At 35.9% G+C, this 24,002-nt stretch overlaps 1 protein-coding gene across 1 annotated transcript in view; it reads right to left on the reverse strand.

The window, feature by feature from the left end:
• The window catches only part of LOC6034495, a 60,944-nt gene that overhangs the window by 23,219 nt on the left and 13,723 nt on the right, over window positions 1-24,002 (reverse strand). The window contains 3 exon segments of the mRNA XM_038255327.1: window positions 5,840-6,042; window positions 6,045-6,071; window positions 6,074-7,397. Of these exon segments, the coding sequence (XP_038111255.1) occupies window positions 5,840-6,042; window positions 6,045-6,071; window positions 6,074-7,133 (1,290 nt within the window). The 5' untranslated portion in view covers window positions 7,134-7,397.

Below are 24,002 nucleotides of genomic sequence, written 5' to 3' on the forward strand. Positions count from 1 at the left end.
TTTGAGAAATATTCGAATTATTGTATTTTTTAATGCATTTTCAATTCTGAGTGATTTGTATGCATTTTCACTTCATTAGAGTTTTTTTGTGAAATACTCATATTGTATTTTATGAACGAAGCAAAATTGTGTATGCATTTTCACTTCATTGGTTTTTTTGTTGTAAAATACTCAAATTTTCTCGAAATATTGTATATTTTTAAACGTAGCGAAACTTTTTATGAATTTTTAATTTATTAGAGTTTTATTAAACTCAATTTTTCACAAAATACCGTATTTTTTTTAAATATTCTTATTTTCATAATTTACAATATGAATTTAAACAAAGCGAAATTTTATTTGCATAAAAAATTTCGTTTCCTTTAAAAAATACAATATTTAGTGAAAATTTGATTATTTTACAAAATAAAGTACCCTAATGAAGAGAAAATGCATGCAAAATTCCGCTTCGTTAAAAAAAAAACAATATTTTGTGAAAATTTTAGTATTTTACAAAAAAAAACTCTCATGTGAAAATGTATACAAAATATCGCTTCGGTAAAAAAGCAATATTTTGCGAAATTTTTTATATTTTACAAAATGAAACTATAATAAAGTGAAAATGCTCACGAAATTTCGCTGCGTTTGAACTCATATTTCAAATTATGAAAATTTTAATATTTTTTAAAAATATGGTATTTTGTGAAACAAATTGTATTATACGAAAAAAACTCTTATAAAGAAAATGCATACAAAGTTTCACTACATTTAAAAAATGCAATATTCTGTGAAAATTTGAGTATTGTTCAAAAATGCCTCAATAAAGTGAAAATGCATACATAATTTTGATTCCCTCAAAACAAAAATTTTAAGTTTTTCTTAAAAAAACTCTTATAAAGTAAAAATGCATACAACATTTCAATCCTTGAAAAATACAATATGAATATCACTTCGTTAAAAAAATGTGAATGGTCGAATTTGGTCCAAGGATGTACACAAAAAAATACTACTGCATTTTCACTTTATAAGCGTTTATTGTTTTGTAAAAACTCAAATTTTTATAGAATATTGTATGTTTTTAAACAAAGCGAAATTTTGTATGCATTTTCTCTTTATTAGAGATTTTTTTTTGGAAAATACTCAAATTTTCGCAAAATATTATATTTTTTCGAACGAACCGAAATTTTGTATGGATGTTCACGAAATATTGTATTTTATAATGAACGAAATTTTGTATGCATTTTAACTTTATTGGAGTTTTTTTTTAAAGAAATACTCAAATTATTGTATTTTTTGAAGAGAGCAAAATTTTGTATGCATTTTCACTTTATTGGGCCTTTTTAGAAAAATACTAAAATTTTCACAGAATATTGTATTTTTTAAATGTAGCGAAACTTTGTATGCATTTTCACTTTATTAGAGTTATTGTTTCGTAAAATACCAAAATTTACCCGTTAAAAATACCCGTATTTTTTGAAAATATTCAAATTTTCATAATTTGAAATATGAGTTCAAACGCAGCGAAATTATGTGAGCATTTTCGCTTTATTATATAATAAAGTTATATATGTATTATTAGCCGGGACCGTGATGTAGGGGTAAGCGTGTTTGTGTCTCACCCAGTCGGCCTGGGTTCGATCCCAGAAGGTCCCGGTGGCAAATTTTGAGACGAGATTTGTCTGATCACGCCTTCCGTTGGACGGGGAAGTAAATGTTGGCCCCGGTCTAACCTAGAGGTTAGGTCGTTAGCTCAGTCCAGGTGTAGGAGTCGTCTCCCTGGGTCCTGCCTCGGTGGAGTCGCTGGTAGGCAGTTGGACTCACAATCCAAAAGTCGTCAGTTCGAATCCCGGGGTGGCAATTGCCTCAACAATCAAGCCTTCGGACACCTAGTTTCGAGTAGGAATCTTGCAATCGAGAACGCCAAGGCAATGCTGTAGAGCGAATAATTTGATTTTTGATTTGATATACCAAAAAATGCGCAAGGATCGGGCCAACAAGCTCATATTTTGGATTTGGGCATAGTATGCCCACCGGAACAAACCCTTGAATGCCCGCCAAAAAGTAATTTTTGTTACATCCTAATATGTATAGATTCATTTTGTAAAATATAAAAAATTTCACAAAATATTGCCTTTTTTTACCGAAGCTTTATTTTGTATGAATTTTCAGTTCTGAATATTTTGTATGGATTTTCACTTCATTAGAGATTTTTTTAAGTAAAATACTCATATTGTATTTTAAGATCGAAGCAAATTTTTTTATGCATTTTTATTTCATTGGTTTTTTAAAGAGAAAATGCATACAAAATTTCGCTTCATTAAAAAACAATATTTTTAAAAAACTCTGAAGTGAAAATGCATAAAAAATATCACTTTGGTAAAGAAACACAATATCAAAATTTGAATATTTTACAAAATGAAACTATGATAAAGTGAAAATGCTCACAAAATTTCACTGCGTTTGAATTCATATTTCAAATTATGAAAATTAGAATATTTTCAAAAAATACGATATTTTGAGAATTTTTTTTTACGAAAAAATAACTCTTATAAAATGAATATGCATACAAAGTTTTGCTACAATTAAAAAATACAATATTCTGTGAAAATTAGACAATTTATCTTTCAGTAAATGAAATTTTGTATGCATTTTAACTTTATTACAGTTTTTTTTCAGAAAAACTCAAATTATTTGTTTTTGAAGGAAGCAAAATTATGTATGCATTTTCACTTTATTGGGGCATTTTTGAACAATACTCAAATTTTCACAGAAAATTGTATTTTTGAAATGTAGCGAAACTTTGTATGCATTTTCACTTTATAAGAGTTATTTTTTTCGTATAATACAATTTGTTTCACAAAATACCTTATTTTTGAAAATATTCTAATTTTCATAATTTGAAATATGAGTTCAAAAGCAGCGAAATTTCGTGAGCATTTTCACTTTATTATAGTTTCATTTTGTAAAATATTTAAATTTTCGCAAAATATTGCTTTTTTTACCGAAGCGATATTTTGTATGCATTTTCACTTGAGAGTTTTTTTTTTTTGTAAAATAACCAAAAAAACGAAACTATTGGCACTACGCCCCCCGGGGCATGGCCTTCCTCTAACGTGGGATTTCTGCTCCAGCGCCTCTGACGAGACAGGAGAAACCGGGACCGACGTTTTACTTCACCATCCGATAGAAGCTCAGTGGATAAGGCGGGAATCGAACCCGCGTCTCATAGCATCATCGGGATCGGCAGCCGAAGCCGCTACCCCTGCGCCACGAGACCCACGTAAAATAACCAATTTTCACTGAATATTGTATTTTTTTTTAAGGAAGCGAATTTTTTTATGCAAATAAAATTTCGCTTTGTTTAAACTCATATTGCAAATTATGAAAATAAGAATATTTAAAAAAAATACGGTATTTTGTGAAAAATTGAGTTTAAAAAAACTCTAATAAATTAAAAATTCATAAAAAGTTTCGCTAGGTTAAAAAATATACAGTATTTCGAGAAAATTTTAGTATTTCACAAAAAAACCAATGAAGTGAAAATGCATACACAATTTTGCTTCGTTCATAAAATACAATATAAGTATTTTACAAAAAAAAAAACTCTAATGAAGTGAAAATGCATACAAAATACTCAGAATTGAAAATGCATAAAACAAATACAATTATTCGAATATTTCTAAAAAAACTCTAATAAAGTTAAAATGCATACAAAATTTCGTTCTTACAAAAATACAATATTTTGTGAACATTTGTACAAAATTTCGCATCGTTCAAAGAAATACAATATTTTTTGAAAATTTGAGTGTTTTCCAAAAAAATCTCTTATAAATAGAAAATGTATACAAAAATTCGCTTCATTTAAAAACATACAATATTCTATGAGAATTAGAGTACTAACAAAACAATAAACGCTTATAAAGTGAAAATGCATACGAAAAAAACGAAACTATTGGCACTACGCCCCCCGGGGCATGGCCTTCCTCTAACGTGGGATTTCTGCTCCAGCGCCTCTGACGAGACAGGAGAAACCGGGACCGACGTTTTACTTCACCATCCGATAGAAGCTCAGTGGATAAGGCGGGAATCGAACCCGCGTCTCATAGCATCATCGGGATCGGCAGCCGAAGCCGCTACCCCTGCGCCACGAGACCCACTACAAAAATTGTGAAAAGTTGAGTATTTTACAGAATAAAACTCTAAAAAAAGCAAAAAAAAAATGTGCTTCGTTGAAAAATTACATTATTCTGTGAAAATTTGAGTATTTTAGTATTTATTTTTGTGTACATCCTTGGACCAAATTTGCCCATTCACATTTTTTTTAACGAGGCAATATTTATATTGTATTTTTCAATGAACGAAATTTTGTATGCATTTTAACTTTATTAGAGTTTTTTTTTAGAAATACTGAAATTATTGTATTTTTTGAAGGAAGCAAAATTGTGTAAGCGTTTTCACTTTATTGGGGCAGTTTTGAACAATGCTCAAATTTTCACAGAATATTGTATTTTTTAAATGTAGCAAAACTTTGTATGCAATTTCACTTTATTAGAGTTAGTTTTTCGAAAAATACAAATTTTTTCTCAAAATGCCGTATTTTTTTGAAAATATTCTAATTTTTAAAATCTGAATTATGAGTTTTGTTAAATTTTGTGAGCATTTTCACTTTATTATTGTTTCATTTTATAAAATATTAAAATTTTCTCAAAACATCGTTTTTTATCGAAGCGATATTTTGTATGCATTTTAACTTTAGATATTATATACAATATTCTATGAAAATTTGAGAATTTACAAAACAAATTCATTCATTGAAATTCATACTAGCCTTTTTAGCCAAGAAAATTGTCAACTGTTTTTTTTATTCAAAATAACAAAGACTTTGACAAAGACCAATTTCAATTCTTTAGTTGGTCTAACTAAAATAATAATCACATTTTATTCATTTGAATGTTGATATTTTCAGTCCTGATTTGTATTTGTTAATTATACTCTGTTTAGATACAAAGGAATGAAGCAATAATAAATTAGTAAATGAAATTAGTAATAACTAAAAGTAGTAATTAAAAATATCCGAACCTCGCAATATCCCCAAATAAAAAAATATATAATTTCAAAATCAAACACATCAAGGAATGAATTCAAAATAAGTGCTTGCGCGCCATGAGAATGTGTGCGTGCGGCCAGCACAATCCACGCGCCTCGCCACGGCACACGGGAGTTTTTTTTGTCTCTGAGGTTTCTCCTTTGATTCGTTGCCCGTTGCGTTGCGCGAGAAGCAAATATTTGATTATTTTTTTTGGTAATCAAAAAAGTGTGTTATAAAAGTTAGTGAACTATTGATTTATATATACCACCGTGTTCGTTACATTCTAACGAATCTAACGGTATATAAAAATATAGCTGAATAATGGAATATATTACCAAAAACTTGGGTGGAATTGCGCTCCTCTGATTTTCGGCAAAGTCCATGGGAATCGTATGGAGAAGTATAAAAATCGTGAGTTTAACTGAAAAACTAAACTAGTTGTTCATATTTTGACTTAGAGACTTGATTTTTTTTACAGTGATCCGTTAGAACATGGGCAACATCGTGATGCTCATGGTTTTTTGAAATTCGTTGAAATCGATTTTTAAAAAATCAAAAAGTGAGATGCGCCAAATCACGACAAAATTTGGTTCTAGCTCCCGTTTCGCCTTAAATGCAAAGATGAATAACAAATGAGTGGTAATTAAAATTGCGATTGTCAGCTGAATTTAACATTTATATTCGAGGGCACAGCAATCACCTGGTTCGGATCAAGATTGCAATCGTTTTGATTAAAATGCAATATAATGGAAAATATATCTCTATACTCACATTTAGCAAATTGTTGGCCAGCTTCAGCGATTTCACTGACTGGGCCAGTGCCGTCGGGATGCGGCACAGCCCGGTTCCACTGGCGTCCAGCTCTTTTAGACTCCAGGATGCCACAAACTCGTGCATAACGGTGCCGAGCCGGGCGTTGTGTGCCAACGATAGTCCAATCAGTGCCGGAATGCCCTGCAGCGCCCGGATGGAGTCGGACCGATTTCGTTCTGCGACAGGTCCAAAATTGCAGATTCAGCAGATAGGAGAACGTGTCATTTTCAATAACGTCGATCCTATTTCCGGCGAGGTTCAGATGCTCGAGGTTGATAAGATTGTAGAAAATGGAACGATTCAGCCGCTTGATTGCGTTGCCGGAAATGTCCAACCGTTGGAGCGCGCGGGTGTGAAAGAAGAGACCTTTGTCTATCGTCTCCAGCTGGTTGCAACTCAGGTCCAGGTCGGTCAGATTACGGAGTGCCAGTGGGGTGAGGGCCGAACTATTAGCGATGGCATTGCTCGACAGGTCAAGCCGAGTCAGTTGGGCCAGATGGGTGCTGGAGAAGGTCGTTAAATGATTGCACGACAAATTCAAGTACTTGAGAGTGGGTATGTTCCGCAGCCATTCTGTTGTGGTGAGCTTATTCTCCGACATGTCCAACCACAAAAGTATGGAAAACTTTGTCTGCAGCTGGTCCGGCAGACCCTCCGACAGATTGTTCCTCGACAGGTCCAGTGCACTGATGTCACTGAGATTGTAGTAGTGGCTAATCTCGTAATTACTCCGCCTAAGGCTGTAGTTGGCCAACTCCGCTGCTAAGTGATTCGCATTACTTAGGTTTTTGTTGGACAAGTTTAGAATATTAAAATTGCTATTTGTACTAATGTTTCCAGCAGAACTCCGTTTCCACCGGATCGTGCTGAACCGAGACTCACGTTTGCTCTGGAAATCCTTAACATTGTAATCAGACTTTACGGGAGATAAAGTTTTATCGTGGCTATTCTCATGAAATCCTCGCTCGAGCATCAAATTTCTATGTACAAAGGGTGGTGGCTGGTGCTGCTTATTGTCTGGTCTGTTTCCGGCGCCAAGAATCGATTGAACTTTGGCACTGTTGTCATCACACTTCCCATGGCCATCTGCCACCACTCTCGTTTCCGTTGTGGTGGCTGTAGGCGTTGCGGTGACACCGTTGGCAGCTGTGCATATAATTAACAAACATGACACATTTATGATTACATGTTTCATCAACTGGCGACGGGCGGATGCTGCCGACGACGGACACGACTTTCGACTCTTGTTCATTGTTTTAAACAAAAGTGATTATTATTATTATAGTTATTGTTATTACTCTTATCACACTAAAATGAGCAGCTTCGGCCCGCAATTGGCACTAAAGTGGCCTCTGGTACCGCTGCTGCTGGTACAGGGGCTGATGGGACGATAAAACTACTGCAATATACTTCGTTATGGCCACGTGGACACTTGAAGCATGTGGGAAGGGCTTGTGTGCTTGTGTTGTGCCGCAAATTACGCCCCTGTCGCATGGGATACTTTTGAAGATGATTTCTGAAAGGAGAGATAGAGAAAAAGTTGGTGGTTTTTATAAGATACCATAAGACAGTTAGATCCGCTCTTTATAAAGTTTATAAGTTAGTTTTAAGGTAATCCCTGTCCCTTTTGTACATGTAGGATCTCCTACATTTGAAATCACTGAATAGCGAAAGCTACAATATTTCATGAATAAATGAAATTGCTAGTATTTATAATTGAGGTGAAAAGTCATCGATTGTGATTGGACACTCAATAATACTTTAACTGAATGAATGTACATGGAAAAGAAAATCTGAATAAATAAGAATTAAAAAAAATAAGACAGTTAGATTAGCAAAGTTTAGAAAATAGGGACAATAGTTACAAACTAGTTGTACTGCAGTTATAGAAAGCTTTTTTTGGAATTCTAGATAACGGAAATAACTGTGGTTAATTTTTTGTTTGTTGAGAAATTACTGGATTTAAGATATTGCGTGCTCACGGTAACTTAGTAATGTAATAAATTACGATGCGTCTCCATTAGTATGTGAACAACTCGGTACTTATGAAAACGTCAACTTATTCCAATAGAAATCAAATCAAATTATTCGCTCTACAGCATTGCCTTGGCGTTCTCGATTGCGAGATTCCTGCTCGAAACTAGGTGTACGAAGGCTTGATTGTTGAGGAAATTGCAAACCTCTTTTTACACCTAAGTTTCCCTTCCACCCCGGGATTCGAACTGACGACCTTTGGATTGTGAGTCCAACTGCCTACCAGCGACTCCACCGAGACAGGACCCAGAGAGACGACTCCTACACTTGGACTGAGCTAACGACCTAACCTCTAGGTTAGACCGGGGCCAACATTTACTTCCCCATCCGAAGGAAGGCGTGATCAGACAAATCTCGTCTCGAAAAATGCCACCGGGACCGTCTGGGATCGAACCCAAGCCGACTGGGTGAGAGGCAACCACGCTTACCCCTACACCATGGTCCCGGATTTACCAATAGATTGTTTTATAATGATCAGATTATCAGATCTCTACGGAGTAAGTCGGTTTACAACATTCCCGAATGCGATTTTTCAAAATTTATATTACGTTATATTGTCGCTTGTGTGCTCTCTTGTGACACAGCCTATGTTTTTACTGCGAACGTGTCACAAGAAAACACACATATACAATATCAAAATTGTGTTTCAACATCATATTAGGGATCAAAGTAATTTATTGCAAAAATAAATATAATGTTATGCTGCAATGTAACAAAATACGATATGGGCACCATGTGAGATAAACTTTGAAAAATATTTGCAACGGCCTAATAACACCGTGCAACAATGTGAGAGCACGCGGGGTTTAATTCGTCTTGAGAACTTGGATGTTTTGGACCCTCTACATCAGCGATTCTCAACCTTCTACTAGGCCGGTACCCCCGTTGAAAATCGCTGCTCTACATAGAGCCATAAAATGGGCCCTATATGTTGAGAGTCTTGGCCGCACTTTGCCCCTTTGTCCATTGTTTTCAATACCAGAACGAGGCGATTCTAGGGTCCTGCATCTACATGACTCGTCTTTGATTGAAAACAAACAATAAAAAATTGAACAAACGGAACTGCCAGTTCCGTTTTCCGTCACTAATTTCCGCTTTCCATTTTGTTTTCGGTTCAATAATCCGTCACTCACGTGGCACAAACTCACAGTTGACGCCAAAGCGGTTCGCCACAATCGCAATCGAACAGATTTCGCTTACCTTTCGCGAGTGCCGCGCCAAAATGAGCAATGAGTCTGTGCCACCACAGCAGCAAGTGGCGCAATTTACGATTATGTTCCGGAATTTGTTTCACCACGATATCCCCTCCAAATGCACAACTGACCGTCGCTGCTCGGGTACTACAATCAGGTTCTGGCTTTGGTTGGAGTTTCCGTTAAAGTCATCCAGCGCGAGTGAGTGGCACGCATCCGCCGTGATTTAATTATAACACATCGTTAGCCACTTTATTACAGTTCGATGCACAGCCATTTGCTGTTGCTTTCATTTTCACTTCAATCAAGCGACCACGTTCCGTGTCCCCCCGGTCCCCAATTCGTCCGTGGTGGGAGGAAACGTCCTGGCAGTTGGCGCTAGAACACGCGTCCACAACCACGGTTTGTGAAAACAGTTGCGTTGGCAATTAATTTCGTTGAATTTGCCACCCCACTTCTGTTGCTCGTGTTGCTGCTGTTGTTGCCAGAGTGTCCTATTCACCCGCGCGCCCCTCGTTCCCATTATCTTCTGGGATACCGCCGTCCGTCCGTTCAACCGTCCGTGACCGTCTGCCACCAAGTAATTTGTTTCGTTTTCCTACTTTTCCCTTTTAATTGATTCCTCAGGTCTCTAAACCTTCTCTGGGCAAGCTAGGTTGGGAGGAATCGGGGTGTTAAAAAAGCACCCCGACTCTAAGGAACCCCTAACAGCGGGAAGTGACAAAAGTATATCAAATTCGGTATTTCTTCCAATTCAGTTTGATTCTAAAATTTAATAGCAAAAGTATCACAAATATTTAAATTAAGTTAATTATTTAATGAAGATTTTGATATATTTACAAATATAGAAATGGTGCTAATCCAATGGGTGCCCAGAAAAAGAACCCTAGCTCCACAAGCCTAAAATTGTTCTCTGTGGTACTCAAAGCCTCTATGTGTTTGAGTGATATGGGTCAACACTTACCCATTGATATTCGGGTATGAAGCTCAAATATTTTTTCATGTTAAATTGAAGTTTTTTTTTCTAGATTATGTCTTTCGGAAAATTTTAAAAAGTGCGATGAGCTATTAGCAGAAAATGTTTTAAAAAATATTTTTTTTGGGGGCAAGACGGCCACCTCCTCCGGGGGTAAGACGGCCATCCGTAATTTGTAAATTCTATTTGATAGGTTATATTTTTGACGGTTTTTGACTGTTAAGACATATTTGTAGATAAGCAAAAGCATTTTAAATAAAACTATCCATTTTCAATCAAAATGCTGATAACTACCGTTTCGACAACATTCTTTACTGTGATATAGCAAAACTCATTGAATAGTATGTGCATTGGTAATGTAACAGGCATAACCAAAATGACGAAGAACGAATAAAGAAACATTTAGTTAAAATCTTGGTTTTTTTTAACATTATGTGAGGAAGGCTAGGTGGTATTTAGAGAAGGCATCACCTTGTAGCGCTTGCCAGTCTTTATATTTCCCTTTGGCATTCATAAGCTAAACGACATGCGACATCTAGTGTTGAGTAGCAGAACAGAGCGAAGGATGTCGATTGAAATTTTGCCCTTTGAGGTTATGTATGCGAATTCTGTTTTGTTAAATTCCAGCGTTCAAAACAACTTTTGAGCAAAAATTCGAGCTGATGCTTTGTTAACTTTTGATGCTCTATCATTTTAAACAATTTTTTTTCAAAATTATTTTTTTTTAAATCTTTTTTATTACGTGAGTTTATAGAGGGCAAAAAGTTTACAATCGTACTACTTGAATTTTTGCTCAAAAGTTGTTCTAGGAGCTGTAAATTCAATTTTAGGTTTGCATTCCTACATAACCGAACAGTGAAAATTTGAATCGTCACTCTCCGAAGCTTTGCATCCGTCGGAATTATGGAGCTTTTAATCGCGAATAGTTTTGTAGGGGAGCGAGAAGGCCAGTTCCTGAAGACGCCACCTAGTGGCGCTTGCGATAGGTGCTGAGCTTCTCTCGCTTCGGTGGTAGATCACCGACTAAACTAATGCTGAGGAGGGAGTGGCGTTTATATTTATTAGGGTGTTTCAGCCAAACAAAAAAGTTCTCAGAATCAGGCAAACCGAGGTTCCCCTAGTAGAGGATACCCATAGGGACTCTCATGCCAAATATCGGCCCATTTGGTTGAGAATTGGCCTGTCCCCAGCGTTTTAAAGTTTACATGGAAATTACTATGGAGCAGTTCTCTAGGATTTCGGTCATTCGATTTTTTTTGTATTTTTTAATCCGACTGAAACTTTTTTGGTGCCTTCGGTATGCCCAAAGAAGCCATTTTGCATCATTAGTTTGTCCATATAATTTTCCATACAAATTTGGCAGCTGTCCATACAAAAATTATGTATGAAAATTCAAAAATCTGTATCTTTTGAAGGAATTTTTTGATCGATTTGGTGTCTTCGGCAAAGTTGTAGGTATGGATACGGACTACACTAGAAAAAAATAATACACGGTAAAAAAAATTTGGTGATTTTTTTATTTAACTTTTTGTCACTAAAACTTGATTTACAAAAAAACACTATTTTTAATTTTTTTTATTTTTTGATATGTTTTAGAGGACATAAAATGCCAACTTTTCAGAAATTTCCAGGTTGTGCAAAAAATTATTGACCGAGTTATGAATTTTTTAATCAATACTGATTTTTTCAAAAAATCGAAATTTTGGTCGTAAAAATTTTTCAACTTCATTTTTCGATGTAAAATTAAATTTGCAATCAAAAAGTACTTTAGTGAAATTTTGATAAAGTGCACCGTTTTCAAGTTATAGCCATATTTAAGTGACTTTTTTGAAAATAGTCGCAGTTTTTCATTTTTTAAAATTAGTGCACATGTTTGCCCAGTTTTGAAAAAAATATTTTTGAAAAGCTGAGAAAATTCTCTATATTTTGCTTATTCGGACTTTGTTGATACGACCTTTAGTTGCTGAGATATTGCAATGCAAAGGTTTAAAAACAGGAAAATTGATGATTTCTAAGTCTCACCCAAACAACCCACCATTTTCTATCGTCAATATCTTAGCAACTAATGGTCCGATTTTCAATGTTAATATATGAAACATTTGTGAAATTTTCCGATCTTTTCGAAAAAAATATTTTCAAAATTTTCAAATCAAGACTAACATTTCAAAAAGGCCAAACATTCAATATTACGCCCTTTTAAACTGGGCAAACATGTGCACTAATTTTAAAAAATAAAAAACTGCGACTATTTTCAAAAAAGTCACTTAAATATGGCTATAACTTGAAAACGGTGCACTTTATCAAAATTTCACTAAAGTACTTTTTGATTGAATTTTACGACCAAAATTTCGATTTTTTGAAAAAATCAGTATTGATTAAAAAATTCATAACTCGGTCAATGATTTTTTGCACAACCTGGAAATTTCTGAAAAGTTGGCATTTTATGTCCTCTAAAACATATCAAAAAATAAAAAAAAATAAAAATAGTGTTTTTTTGTAAATCAAGTTTTAGTGATAAAGTTAAATAAAAAATCACCAAATTTTTTTACCGTGTATTATTTTTTCCAGTGTAGTCCGTATCCATACCTACAACTTTGCCGAAGACACCAAATCGATCAAAAATTCCTTCAAAAGATACAGATTTTTGAATTTTCATACATCATTTTTGTATGGACAGCTGCCAAATTTGTATGGAAAATTATATGGACAAACTAATGATGCAAAATGGCTTCTTTGGGCATACCGAAGGCACCAAAAAAGTTTCAGTCGGATTAAAAAATACAAAAATTAAAATTGAAGAAAAAAGACCGATTTCGTAGAGAATTGCTCTATGGGATTTTTGTGCTTTTCGTTCAATCGTTCCTACAGGTCTGGGGACAACATGGATTAGCTCGGAATAAAGACAGGTGTGTAGGGGATGGTCCAATGAACACATTCCAGAAGGAATTAGGGTTGTCCATTCTGTCCCCAAGGTGCGCATTGGATCGACGTCCGGTGTCTCCAGAATCATCGATTCACCCTTCAAAAGTACGCATTGTCCTTAGTATGCTATGACGGCTAGGAGAAAATTACGACGCTCCTTGTCAGACGGTGAACACGTGGCAGAGCATCTACTCGAGTTTTGGCTCAGAAACATTCTTTAAAGTACTAAAATTATAATTATTGATGTTCCTGAAAGAATTTCAACTATTCTAAATAAAGTAAAATGATGATTTTGTGTTAATAATGCAATCGATGCCTCTCCACGTGTTCACCGTCTCATATGGGGCGTCGTGGTTTTCACCTAGCCGTCATAGCATACTAAGGAAATGCGATGCTTTTGAAGGATGAATCGTTGGTTTTGGAGACACCGGACGTCGATCCAATGCGCACCTTGGGGACAGAATGGACAACCCTAATTCCTTCTGGAATTTGTTCATTGGACCATCCCCTACACACCTGTCTTTATTCCGAGTGAATCCATGTTGTACCCAGACCTGTAGGAACGATTGAACGAAAAGCACTGATATTTGGCATGAGAGTCCCTATGGGTATCCTCTACTAGGGGAACCTCGGTTTGCCTGATTCTGAGAACTTTTGGTTTTGGATGAAACACCCTAATATTTATACCAAAACCGTCGGCCGCGCTTCTTCGTGTGATTTTCCCCTCTGCTAGGGGAAGTCGTTTCACTTTTCGGTTTCATTTCGCTTCGCGAAATTTTGTATTGCTACCCCATATAGAGCCCTAAGACGAAGTTCTTCGTCAAAAACGCTTATTTAAAATTGTTTACATAATTTTGATTTACATATTCTAATCGAAATACTCAAACTAATTATTGTGCATCAAATTGTGTTTGTTTTGTAGTAGAAATTCACAGTTTTTCTTGAAATTTGATCGCAATAATATGAAATTCACTGAGCCATAATATAAAATTTTTAAACAGCATTTTTCTTCACATTTGAAACTTGATATTTCAACCAAAATAGTTATATTTTGTATTATTGATCCTTGCACTGTAACTTGGATTTGGTCAGCACTTTTCTCTCGCACTTTTGACAACAATATTTTCAAAAACTAGGCAACCAGCAGTTGTTTATTTACATTTCCAGTCGCAGTTTTCACCAAACTGGACATTCGCACTTTTAAATTGCGATTGACAGATGAGCAACTTCGGCTCGCTTTGATAATTTTTTTGAGAAAATTAAAATTTCCCAAGCCAGTTTGACAAGTCGCAATAGTGCGATCGATAGCAATAATTTAGTGCGAAGTCCAAGTTAGTGAGAATTGCGCAATAGTAGATATTTTATTAAAATTTTCGTTAATAAAATACACAACTGGTACTCTAACATGTATAGGTCATCGCTGAAATTTTTAAATTATCGCAGTTTTAGTGAAAAAAGTTGATTTTTTGCCGATTTCGACATTTTCCTGTTTTTGCGCGTGGCGCGTCGAAAAACTCAGTTTTTATATTCAAAAAATCAGACTTACCTTTTGACGGGTGCGACAACGGTTTGCTATGATACCGGTTTTTCTATGCGCACCATTTCTCGTCACGACCCAAACCCGACACAGCTCGGTAGCTTGATCGGTGCACCGAAACCGAAGTTTGGTGTGACGGCGGTGTGGATCGGGTACACAAAACTGACATGGTTTCTGCGCCCACCACACGGGAGCAGTTAGGAATACTTTATGCCTAGCAAGCCAATCCAACCCAACAGTTCTTAATGGTGTGGTTGTCAAAGGCAGAGCAATATTAAGCTAAAGGTTCTTGGTTCGAGTCTCGAATTTTATTATTTTTTTAAATGATTGTTTTTGTTAAGAATAATTCTTAAGGAAAAGAATTTCGTAGTGTCATGAAATATAAACTTTAACTTCTCGTGCAGATAATCCTGAAATAGGCATTTTCTTTTAAACCTGCCTGCATAATATGGAACGTTTTCTCTATTCCACTACAAAAATCCATTCAATTTTTTAACCCTTTGACTATAGCGTCGCAGGTTCGAAGAAGGTTTTTTTTAATGTTTATAATTACTAATTTTGACAATAAATATTGAAAAAAATAAATAAAAATATTTCAGTCAGGATTGAACCAGAAACCTCGTGGTTCAAAGACGGAGACAACAATCGCCAGACACGCAGTGTCTTGCGAACCTTCGTGGTGAACGGACACTAGAGCTGCGGTATTTTTTACTACCTAAGCCCAGAGTTATTTCAAAACAAAATTCACAGTCTTTTTAAAGACTACCTGAGTTATTTTCCAAAATTCTAATCAGTCTTTTCAAGACAAACCCCGCCTAAAATTTTGTTGTATTTTACAAACGAAGCCATCTTTTTAAGAGAACTTTGCTTGCAAAATGCGTCAAAACAAAGGTAAACGCAAATCTTCTGAAGATTTGGTCGTTACGTCGGTGAAGCGTTTGAACGCTAAACCGGCTAACGGAAACAGAAAAAGAAAACAGCCTCTTCTGAGGTCTGATTCTGATTCTGAATGTGAGGTCAATCCTCCAATTCCATTGACAAACAGTTTCGGTGTTTTATCCGAAACTGATGACAAGGAACCTTCTCCTCGTACTGAGCCTTCTGCCGTCGAGAAACGAGTAAAGGCTCCGCCAATTGTTGTGACTTCCGTCTCCGATTTGGCCAGCTTTCGAACGCAACTGAAGAATTGCAAGGAAACTTGCAATTTGAAGGTTTCGTTCCAGCTTGGTCGAAGAGGAGAATGTCGCTTGTTGACGGAATCTTTACAAGATCACCAAACTTTTGTTGGTTATTTGAAAAACCACAAACACAATTTCTACACGTATGAGACCAAGAATGCTCGGCCATTCAAGGCGGTCTTGAAAGGTCTCTCCAACGACTTGTCGGTGGATGAGATCAAAAACGAACTTAAGGTGTTGCTTGGCTTTGCCCCATCCCAAGTAATACCAATGAAGAAAAAATCAAACGGGAATATTTCTCGCTTTGGTTTGACTTCACAATTTTATCTGATTCATTTCAACAGAAATGAAATCAACAATTTGAAACTTTTGGACAAAGTACAGTTTTTGTTCCATGTACGGGTAAAGTGGGAGCATTTTAAGAAACATGGCGGTAATGGCCAGAATCTGACCCAGTGCCGGCGTTGCCAGGCATTCGGTCACGGTACTGATCATTGCGCCATGGTTCCAAAATGCATGGTTTGCGGGGATTCTTCTCACGACAAGGACAATTGTCCCGTGAAAGAAGTCACCCAATTTAAATGTGCAAATTGTGGTGGAAATCACAAATCAAATTTCTGGGATTGCCCCATCAGAAAAAGGTTTTGGATTCTCGTGCTAAGCATCAGCCGAAATCCAAACCGAAATTTTCTCAAAGTCAGGTTGTACCTGCATCTTTAAATCAAACGTTCGTGCTGTCTCACTCGAACAATTCTAGAAATACCCCTACCGTGGAAAAGTTAGGTAACAACAATGGCATTTCTTATGCTAACGTCGTTTCGGGTTCGGGTTCATCCACGAATTTTAAATCCTCTACCAATCTTTCTGAAATTGGGCAGGTACCTCAAATCTCATTTGAAAATTTTTCTGCTGGCAACGCTTTGGGATCTTCTGATCTCGGCGATGTTACGTTTGAAAAAATGACTTTTTGCAAAACTCACTGTTTGGTTTGATTCAAACAATGAGTAATGCTACATCCATGATGGAAGCAATCCAGATTGGATTAAAATTTGCGAATGATGTTGTTCTTACCCTGAAGTTTAATCATGGATCTAAGTAATTCCATCAATATTATGAATTTTAATGCTCGCTCTTTAAAAGCGAAAGAAAATGAATTTTTCAACTTTTACGAGTTCATAACGTGCATGTTGCTGTTATAACCGAAACATTTTTAAAAACTGGCACTTATTTGAAAAGTGATCCAGATTATAAAGTTATAACTAATAACCGAATGAATCGAAATGGCGGTGGAGTTGCAATAGTTATCCACCGTAGTATGACTTATAGCACGTTACGTGACTTTAAGTTAAAAGTTATTGAAAGTTTGGGCATTGAACTTGAAACTTCTTTTGGGAAAATTATGATTGCAGCTGCATATTTGCCATTCCAATGCACTGGGAAAATAAAAATTATTTCAAAGGGGATTTGAATAAACTTACTCGGCATAGATCTCGATTTTTGATCATCGGTGATTTTAATGCCAAACACCAATCTTGGAATAATTCAAAAGTAAATTCCAATGGTAAAATTCTGTTCAGAGATTGCACTTCTGGTCTTTATTCGGTTTTATACCCGAATGGGCCAACTTGCTTTTCTTCTGTTAGAAATCCATCAACAATTGATTTGGTGTTGACAAATCAAAGTCAGTATTGTGGTCCTTTAGTGACTCATGCTGATTTTGATTCTGATCATCTTCCAGTAACTTTTTCACTTTCTCATGAAGCAGTTACCAGACCCAATAGTTCTGTGTTTAATTACCACAAAGCTAATTGGGACAGGTATCAGCATCATATTGAGAATAATTTAAATCATGATTTTGTTTTAGAAACCAAAGCTGATATTGATTCAGCCTTGGAATCTTTAACTAATGCAATTTTGGATGCTAGGAATATTGCTATTCCTAAAGTCCAAGTCAAATTTGATTCTCCCATTATTGATGACGATCTTCAGCTTCTGATTCGTCTGAAAATGTTCGCCGAAGACAGTATCAACGTTCTCGTGATCCTGCACTGAAGCGAATTCAAAAGATTTGCAAAAGGTTATTGACCACAGATTCACTCTCCTGCGAAATGAAAAGTTCGCAAGAGATGTCGAACAAATTAAACCTTATTCCAAACCTTTTGGAAACTTTCAAAGGTTCTTAAGAAACCTCAAAACCCATCCCTTCTTTAAAAGATGGTGATAATATTCTATTAACTAATGGGGAAAAAGCTCAAAAACTTGCTCAGCAGTTTGAGAGTGCTCATAATTTCAACTTGAATGTTTTGAGTCCTATTGAAAATCAAATTTCAATAGAATTTCAGAATATTGTTGAACAAGAATTTTCATCAGATGAAGTTTTTAATACGGATCTGAATGAAATAAAATCTATTATCAAAAATTTAAAAATATGAAAGCCCCTGGTGAGGATGGCATTTTTACATTTTAATTAAAAATTACCAGAAGCAACTTTAAGTTGCTTGGTCAAAATTTTCAACAAATGTTTTGATTTGGCATATTTTCCCAGTAGTTGGAAAAATGCCAAAGTAATTCCGATTTTGAAACCGGATAAAAATCCTGCTGAAGCCTCAAGCTATCGGCCCATTAGTTTGCTTTCATCTATTAGTAAATTATTCGAAAGAATAATTCTTAATAGAATGATGACGCTGATGAGCAGTTTGGATTTCGCCTTGGGCATTCAACTTCTCATCAGTTGTTGAGAGTTTCAAATTTAATTCGAAGCAACAAATCTGAGGGTTATTCTACTGGCGCTGCTCTTCTAGACATAGAAAAAGCATTTGACAGTGTTTGGCATAAAGGTTTGATTGCGAAATTGAAAAGGTTTAATTTTCCGATTTATATCGTGAAAATTATTCAAAATTATTTGACGGATCGTACTCTGCAGGTATGTTATCAGAATAGCAAATCTGATCAACTACCTGTACGTGCTGGCGTCCCTCAAGGAAGCATTTTGGGTCCAATTTTATACAATATTTTTACTTCTGACTTGCCTGATTTGCCCCCAGGATGTCAGAAATCACTTTTTGCTGATGACACAAGCATCTCCGCCAAAGGCAGAAGCCTTCGTGTCATCACAAGAAGATTACAAAAGCTTGGATATTTTCAATTCTTATTTGAAAGAATGGAAAATTACTCCAAATGCTGCAAAACTCAACTTATTATTTTCCCTCACAAACCAAGGGCTGATTTTCTTAAACCAAAAAGTCATCACATTATAAAGATGAATGAGGTAAATTTAAAGTGGGAGGATCAAGTGAAATATCTTGGACTTGGTTTTGACAAAACCTTACTTACAAGGATCACATTGAAAGTATCCAGGTTAAATGTAACAAATATATTAAATGTTTGTATCCACTTATAAACAGGAATTCTAGACTTTGTCTCAAGAATAAACTGTTAATTTATAAACAAATTTTCAGACCTGCCATGCTTTATGCTGTGCCGATCTGGACAAGCTGTTGCTTAACCAGGAAGAAAAAACTTCAGAGGATTCAGAACAAAATTCTGAAAATGATTCTGAAACTTCCTCCCTGGTTCAGCACCAGTGAACTTCATCAATTAGCCGAAGTTGACACTTTGGATGTTATGTCCAATAAGATAATTGATGCATTTCGACAAAAATCATTGCAGTCTTCAGCTGCATTGATCCGCTCTTTATATAGTTTATAAGTTAGTTTTAAGGTATCCCTTTTCCCTTTTGTACATGTAGGACCTCCTACATTTGAAATCACTGAATAGCGAAAGCTACAATATTTCATGAATAAATGAAAGTTGCTAGTATTTAAAATTGAGGTGAAAAGTCATCGTTTGTGATTGGACACTCAATAATATTTTAACTGAATGAATGTACATGGAAAAGAAAATTGAATAAATATAAATTAAAAAAAAAAAACAATCGCCAGGCCATCCCGAAGTTTTGAATGATGGCTGACAAACCTCAATCAAAACAATGTCGCCTCCGGTTTACTTGGATCAACCATATGTTGAGTTGCATCCTTGGTATACAGTTTGGGTGCACCGGTGGTGTACCAAGGTGCTTTCGGTACAGTTGCTATGGTGTGACAATAAACAGCTCGGTTTGGTTTTTAGAGTGACACGAAAACCGCACCAAGGTGCACCAGATCTTGGTGTTCAGTGAAGCCTGCAAAAAATCATACCTCAGAAACGTACGGTTCGACATCGCCAATTTTGAAATATATTGTGTGAAATTTTTCGAGGAATCCGATAAAAATATTTTCAGACATAGGCTCTTTGGTCCAAACACGGTCAAAACGCCATTTCAAGTTTTCATACGACTTTTTCAAATATTAAGCTAGATTTTTGAAACTTCTTACTATTTTTCTCAAATAGCCAATTTAATCACCTTTCTTTTTCGTCTTAGATATTTAGCTAAAATCGGATGAAATGACGCGGAGATATGACGATGAATGATGTGAAAAAGTGGTTTTTGCGAATAATGACGAAAATTGCCATTTTTCGAACAACAAACAAAAAATACGGGTCTTATTATTACGACCAAGGAACCCCCCAGAAAAATGTTGAGCCCGATCGGAGAACTTTTTTTTCGGTTTAGGCTCTTTTCAAATGGAATTGCTGTATAATAGTGCACGACAATCCGATTTGACCCTAAAAATTTATTGTCATTTTAGAGCCAACGTGGCCAAAGGGCCTAATCTGGTATGTCTACTATAAAAAGCAGGCAAAACATTGTGATTTTAGTTTTTTTTGTCAAGCAAAGTGAATCAAATAACTATGAATTTGTCTAGCCGTAATTGAAAAGAAAAGCAAGATATTCAAGATGACGGCTGCATAGAAAAACTTAGACAAAAAAGATATCAGGCGACCCGCAATGAACTAGCCAAATTTATCTAAATATGGTACTCTGGTGCTTCAAATAAAATTGCATTTACCTTTATTGATCGTGAAGTTTTTTGCACAAAAATATATATGGGTACATTCTCCGACAACACACACAGCTGTTTCCTCTACCCCTCTTTGATTTCTGTGAAATTTTACTCTAAATACAGAATAATTTTAGTCCTAGTCCGAGTTTTTTTTTATTATCTCGTGACTATGAGGCAGTAAAATTTCACCACATTCATTTTTCTGGTTTTTTACTAAGACACGTTTTTCAATGATTTGTAGCTCGAAATTGTGAAGCGATAGTATTTTGGTAAAAAAAGTATTTTTGTGTGAAATTGCACGCCCGATTTACTGGCGTACACAAATTCCGAAAAAATGTTATGAAATAGTTTTAACATCCATTTGCTATTACTCAACCGTCAAAAGTTACGTTTTTTTTTTAATTTTGCAGGGTTATTTTATTTTCATAAAATTATTTTTATTAGATCCTTTTCGGTGCCTGGTTAGCACCGAGTCGGCAAATGTAAATATATTTTTTTATTGCTAAAAGTGATTACAGATGATTTTTAGGGTTTAATGTTGGTGAAGGAGCCGATTCCTGCGGCTTGCTCGGAGTTAGTCGGAGCAGGGGGGTTATGTCGAGAGAAAATACGGGAGGGGATACTTTAAGATTGTATCAATGTTCTACAAAGTTGTAGAGTAGACAATTACAAACATTTGGTGGGTAAACATAACAGTTTTCCATGTATTCTTCACGAGTTATCAGAATTTTACAAAAAAAAAATGTTTTTTAAGTGATGATTTTACCCATTTTAGATCAGTTCAAAGTGTTCGTCTAATCTAATCTAATCTAATCGAACACAAGCGCAGCCAGTCCGAAGAAAGCATCCGGGAAGAACTTATGGTTAGATTACGCCTCAAGTTCCTTCTTGTCATTATTTATGATTGCAATACTTTCGAGAACCCCCGAAGTGTATTACACTCATTAAAGCGGCCCGGCCTACTGCGTTGCATTAACCGCATGAGACAGATTCTATGAACGGATCCCACATTTCATAGAACCATCAGGGGAAAAAGAAGAAGCCGGGGACATACCGTACCAACCGGTTCGAGTTATTTATAGATTATATTGGTGTGTGGTGTGTAGGGGAATCGTTGGGGAAGGGATTGTTGTATTATATAGTAAATGACCTTGTGACATTATTTCACCACTACGGATTAATTCACTGAAGGAGTAGTAATCCCTTGGTGGCCGAATCGCTAGAGCATCCGACTTCCAATCCAAAGGTGTGAGTTCGAATCCCACCTGATTCTATGCATTTTTTTGTTCTTAAAACTCATTTACTGTCCAAAAATTTCAAGGAGACCGGTCGGGAAACGAACCCTAAACCTTCCGCTTATGAGGCGGGAGCCGTAGCCATTAAGCCAAGGGCCGGTCTCATAGATCAGTTCAAAGTGTTCACCACTGAAACTCAATCGTGTGCTTTGAAAAGTATTTTTTTAAGTTTAACAAATTTTGCATAAAAATAACTTTTTGGGCACTTGTTGTGGCTTGTCAAAATCTTGATTACAGAATATTTCTAACAAAAATAAACAAAAAAGATACTGTCGTTCAACATGAACATATTTTTGCCTTCCTCACTTTACTGAGGAAAGGCTATAAAATCACTCGAAAAACGAACATTTTAGTTAGACTTCCTAGACCTACCTTCATTTGTACATATCGACTCAGAATCACCAGCTGAGCAAATGTCTGTGTGTTTGGCTGTATGTAGACATGTGTACCAAATCAATGTCACTGGAATATCTTGTCACAGGCTCAACTGATTTTGGCCGGAATGGTTTTAATCGATCCGTCTTAACGTCCCCTAAGTTGCTATTTAAATTCATGCAGTTTTATCTTGTATTTAAAAAGTTATGTTCAAAACACTGTTTCATATGTTTCATTCATTATGGTAAAAAGGGTGGTTTTTTCATGAAACCTTCACATGTTATATATTTTTAGAAAGCATATGAGAAGACCTTTTTTTGGATTAAGAATTTTCAAGATCTGACTTCCCTATCTAAAATTACAAGCAGTTTAAAAATGGTCTGAATTTACATAACCTCAAATGGTCCCGTCTGATCGTCACGTAAAAAGCCTTGTAGAGGGATGCCATTTTCCTGAAAGGCGGTGTCTGTATAATCTAAGCATAAGCATAAGCATAGGTGCCCACCCGCAGTTGCTACTCCGTTATTGACCAGGACCTCCAGAAGTTACATCCACGAGCCGTGGAAGATAAGTGGGTGCTATCTTTCCTCGCTTCGCAACTTCTCAAAGGCCCCTATCATGCTGATCAATACCGGCGCCGGCTACGACCAGTGGTAGGGTCACGGGGAAGTGGATGGGAATGTTAGTCCGATACTTGAGTGATAGAGACCGCCCAATCGACTGCTTCTCCGACAAAGTATCACATGAGTTTTGAGGGGGTTAGTAGATGGGTATGAGATCAGGATTCACGAGTGGCAGTGATGTGACCATGAGCATTTTGTTTATCGGTTGAAATTTTAAATCTTAGGCAGCCGGCTGCGGAAAGATAAATAATTGATTATTTAAAAAGTTTGTTTTAATCGAACGCGTGCCAACCGAGCGGTAGTGCTATGGGCTGGACTTATCAGTATATTTTTACTGTTGGTACAATTAAGATAACGCGAGCAAATGTCAAAAATAGTAGATGAGTTAATACTAAAGCTGCCAGTTGGAATAAATTATTACGATCAACGAATATAAACGAAAAGAAAACAGGACACCACGTAACCGATTGTAATGAAATTAAAACAATAACTTAAACGAACTTAACCGGCGGCGTGCCTTCCTATCAACGATGATAAAAGAAGGACTTATAAATTTAAAATATAAAAAGACTCCAAAAAATACGTTGCATAGTAACCGCGAAGTCCCGCTACTCACAATCGAATCCGAAAAATAGCTATCTAGAATTTTAAATATAGTATTAATTCGACCGCGATCCTCCAGAAATTCTTCGTCGGCGTGCCTTCTGATCAACGGTGATGTAAGAAGGGCTTTATTCATTAAAATGATTTTATATCATAAGCCTTAAAACATATTCGTCGGCGTGCCTTCCGATCATCGATGATATAGAAAGGACTTAATCCAGCAATACGACTTGCTTGTCTCGAAAAAAAAAGAATTCGGATCGTTTCTATCGAAAACTATGTAAAGAGAACAAAAATAAACTCATTGGCCAACGAACGCGCGAACTAAAAATAAAGAAAAAAGAAGAAGAAGAAGAAGAAGACCAATCACCCCATGCACACAAACAACGACACAAAAAAGATGAAAACAACACGAATCAGAAGAAATCCAATCACCCCATGT

This window comes from Culex quinquefasciatus, chromosome 1 (assembly GCF_015732765.1).
Source record: "Culex quinquefasciatus strain JHB chromosome 1, VPISU_Cqui_1.0_pri_paternal, whole genome shotgun sequence".
NCBI lineage: Eukaryota > Metazoa > Arthropoda > Insecta > Diptera > Culicidae > Culex > Culex quinquefasciatus.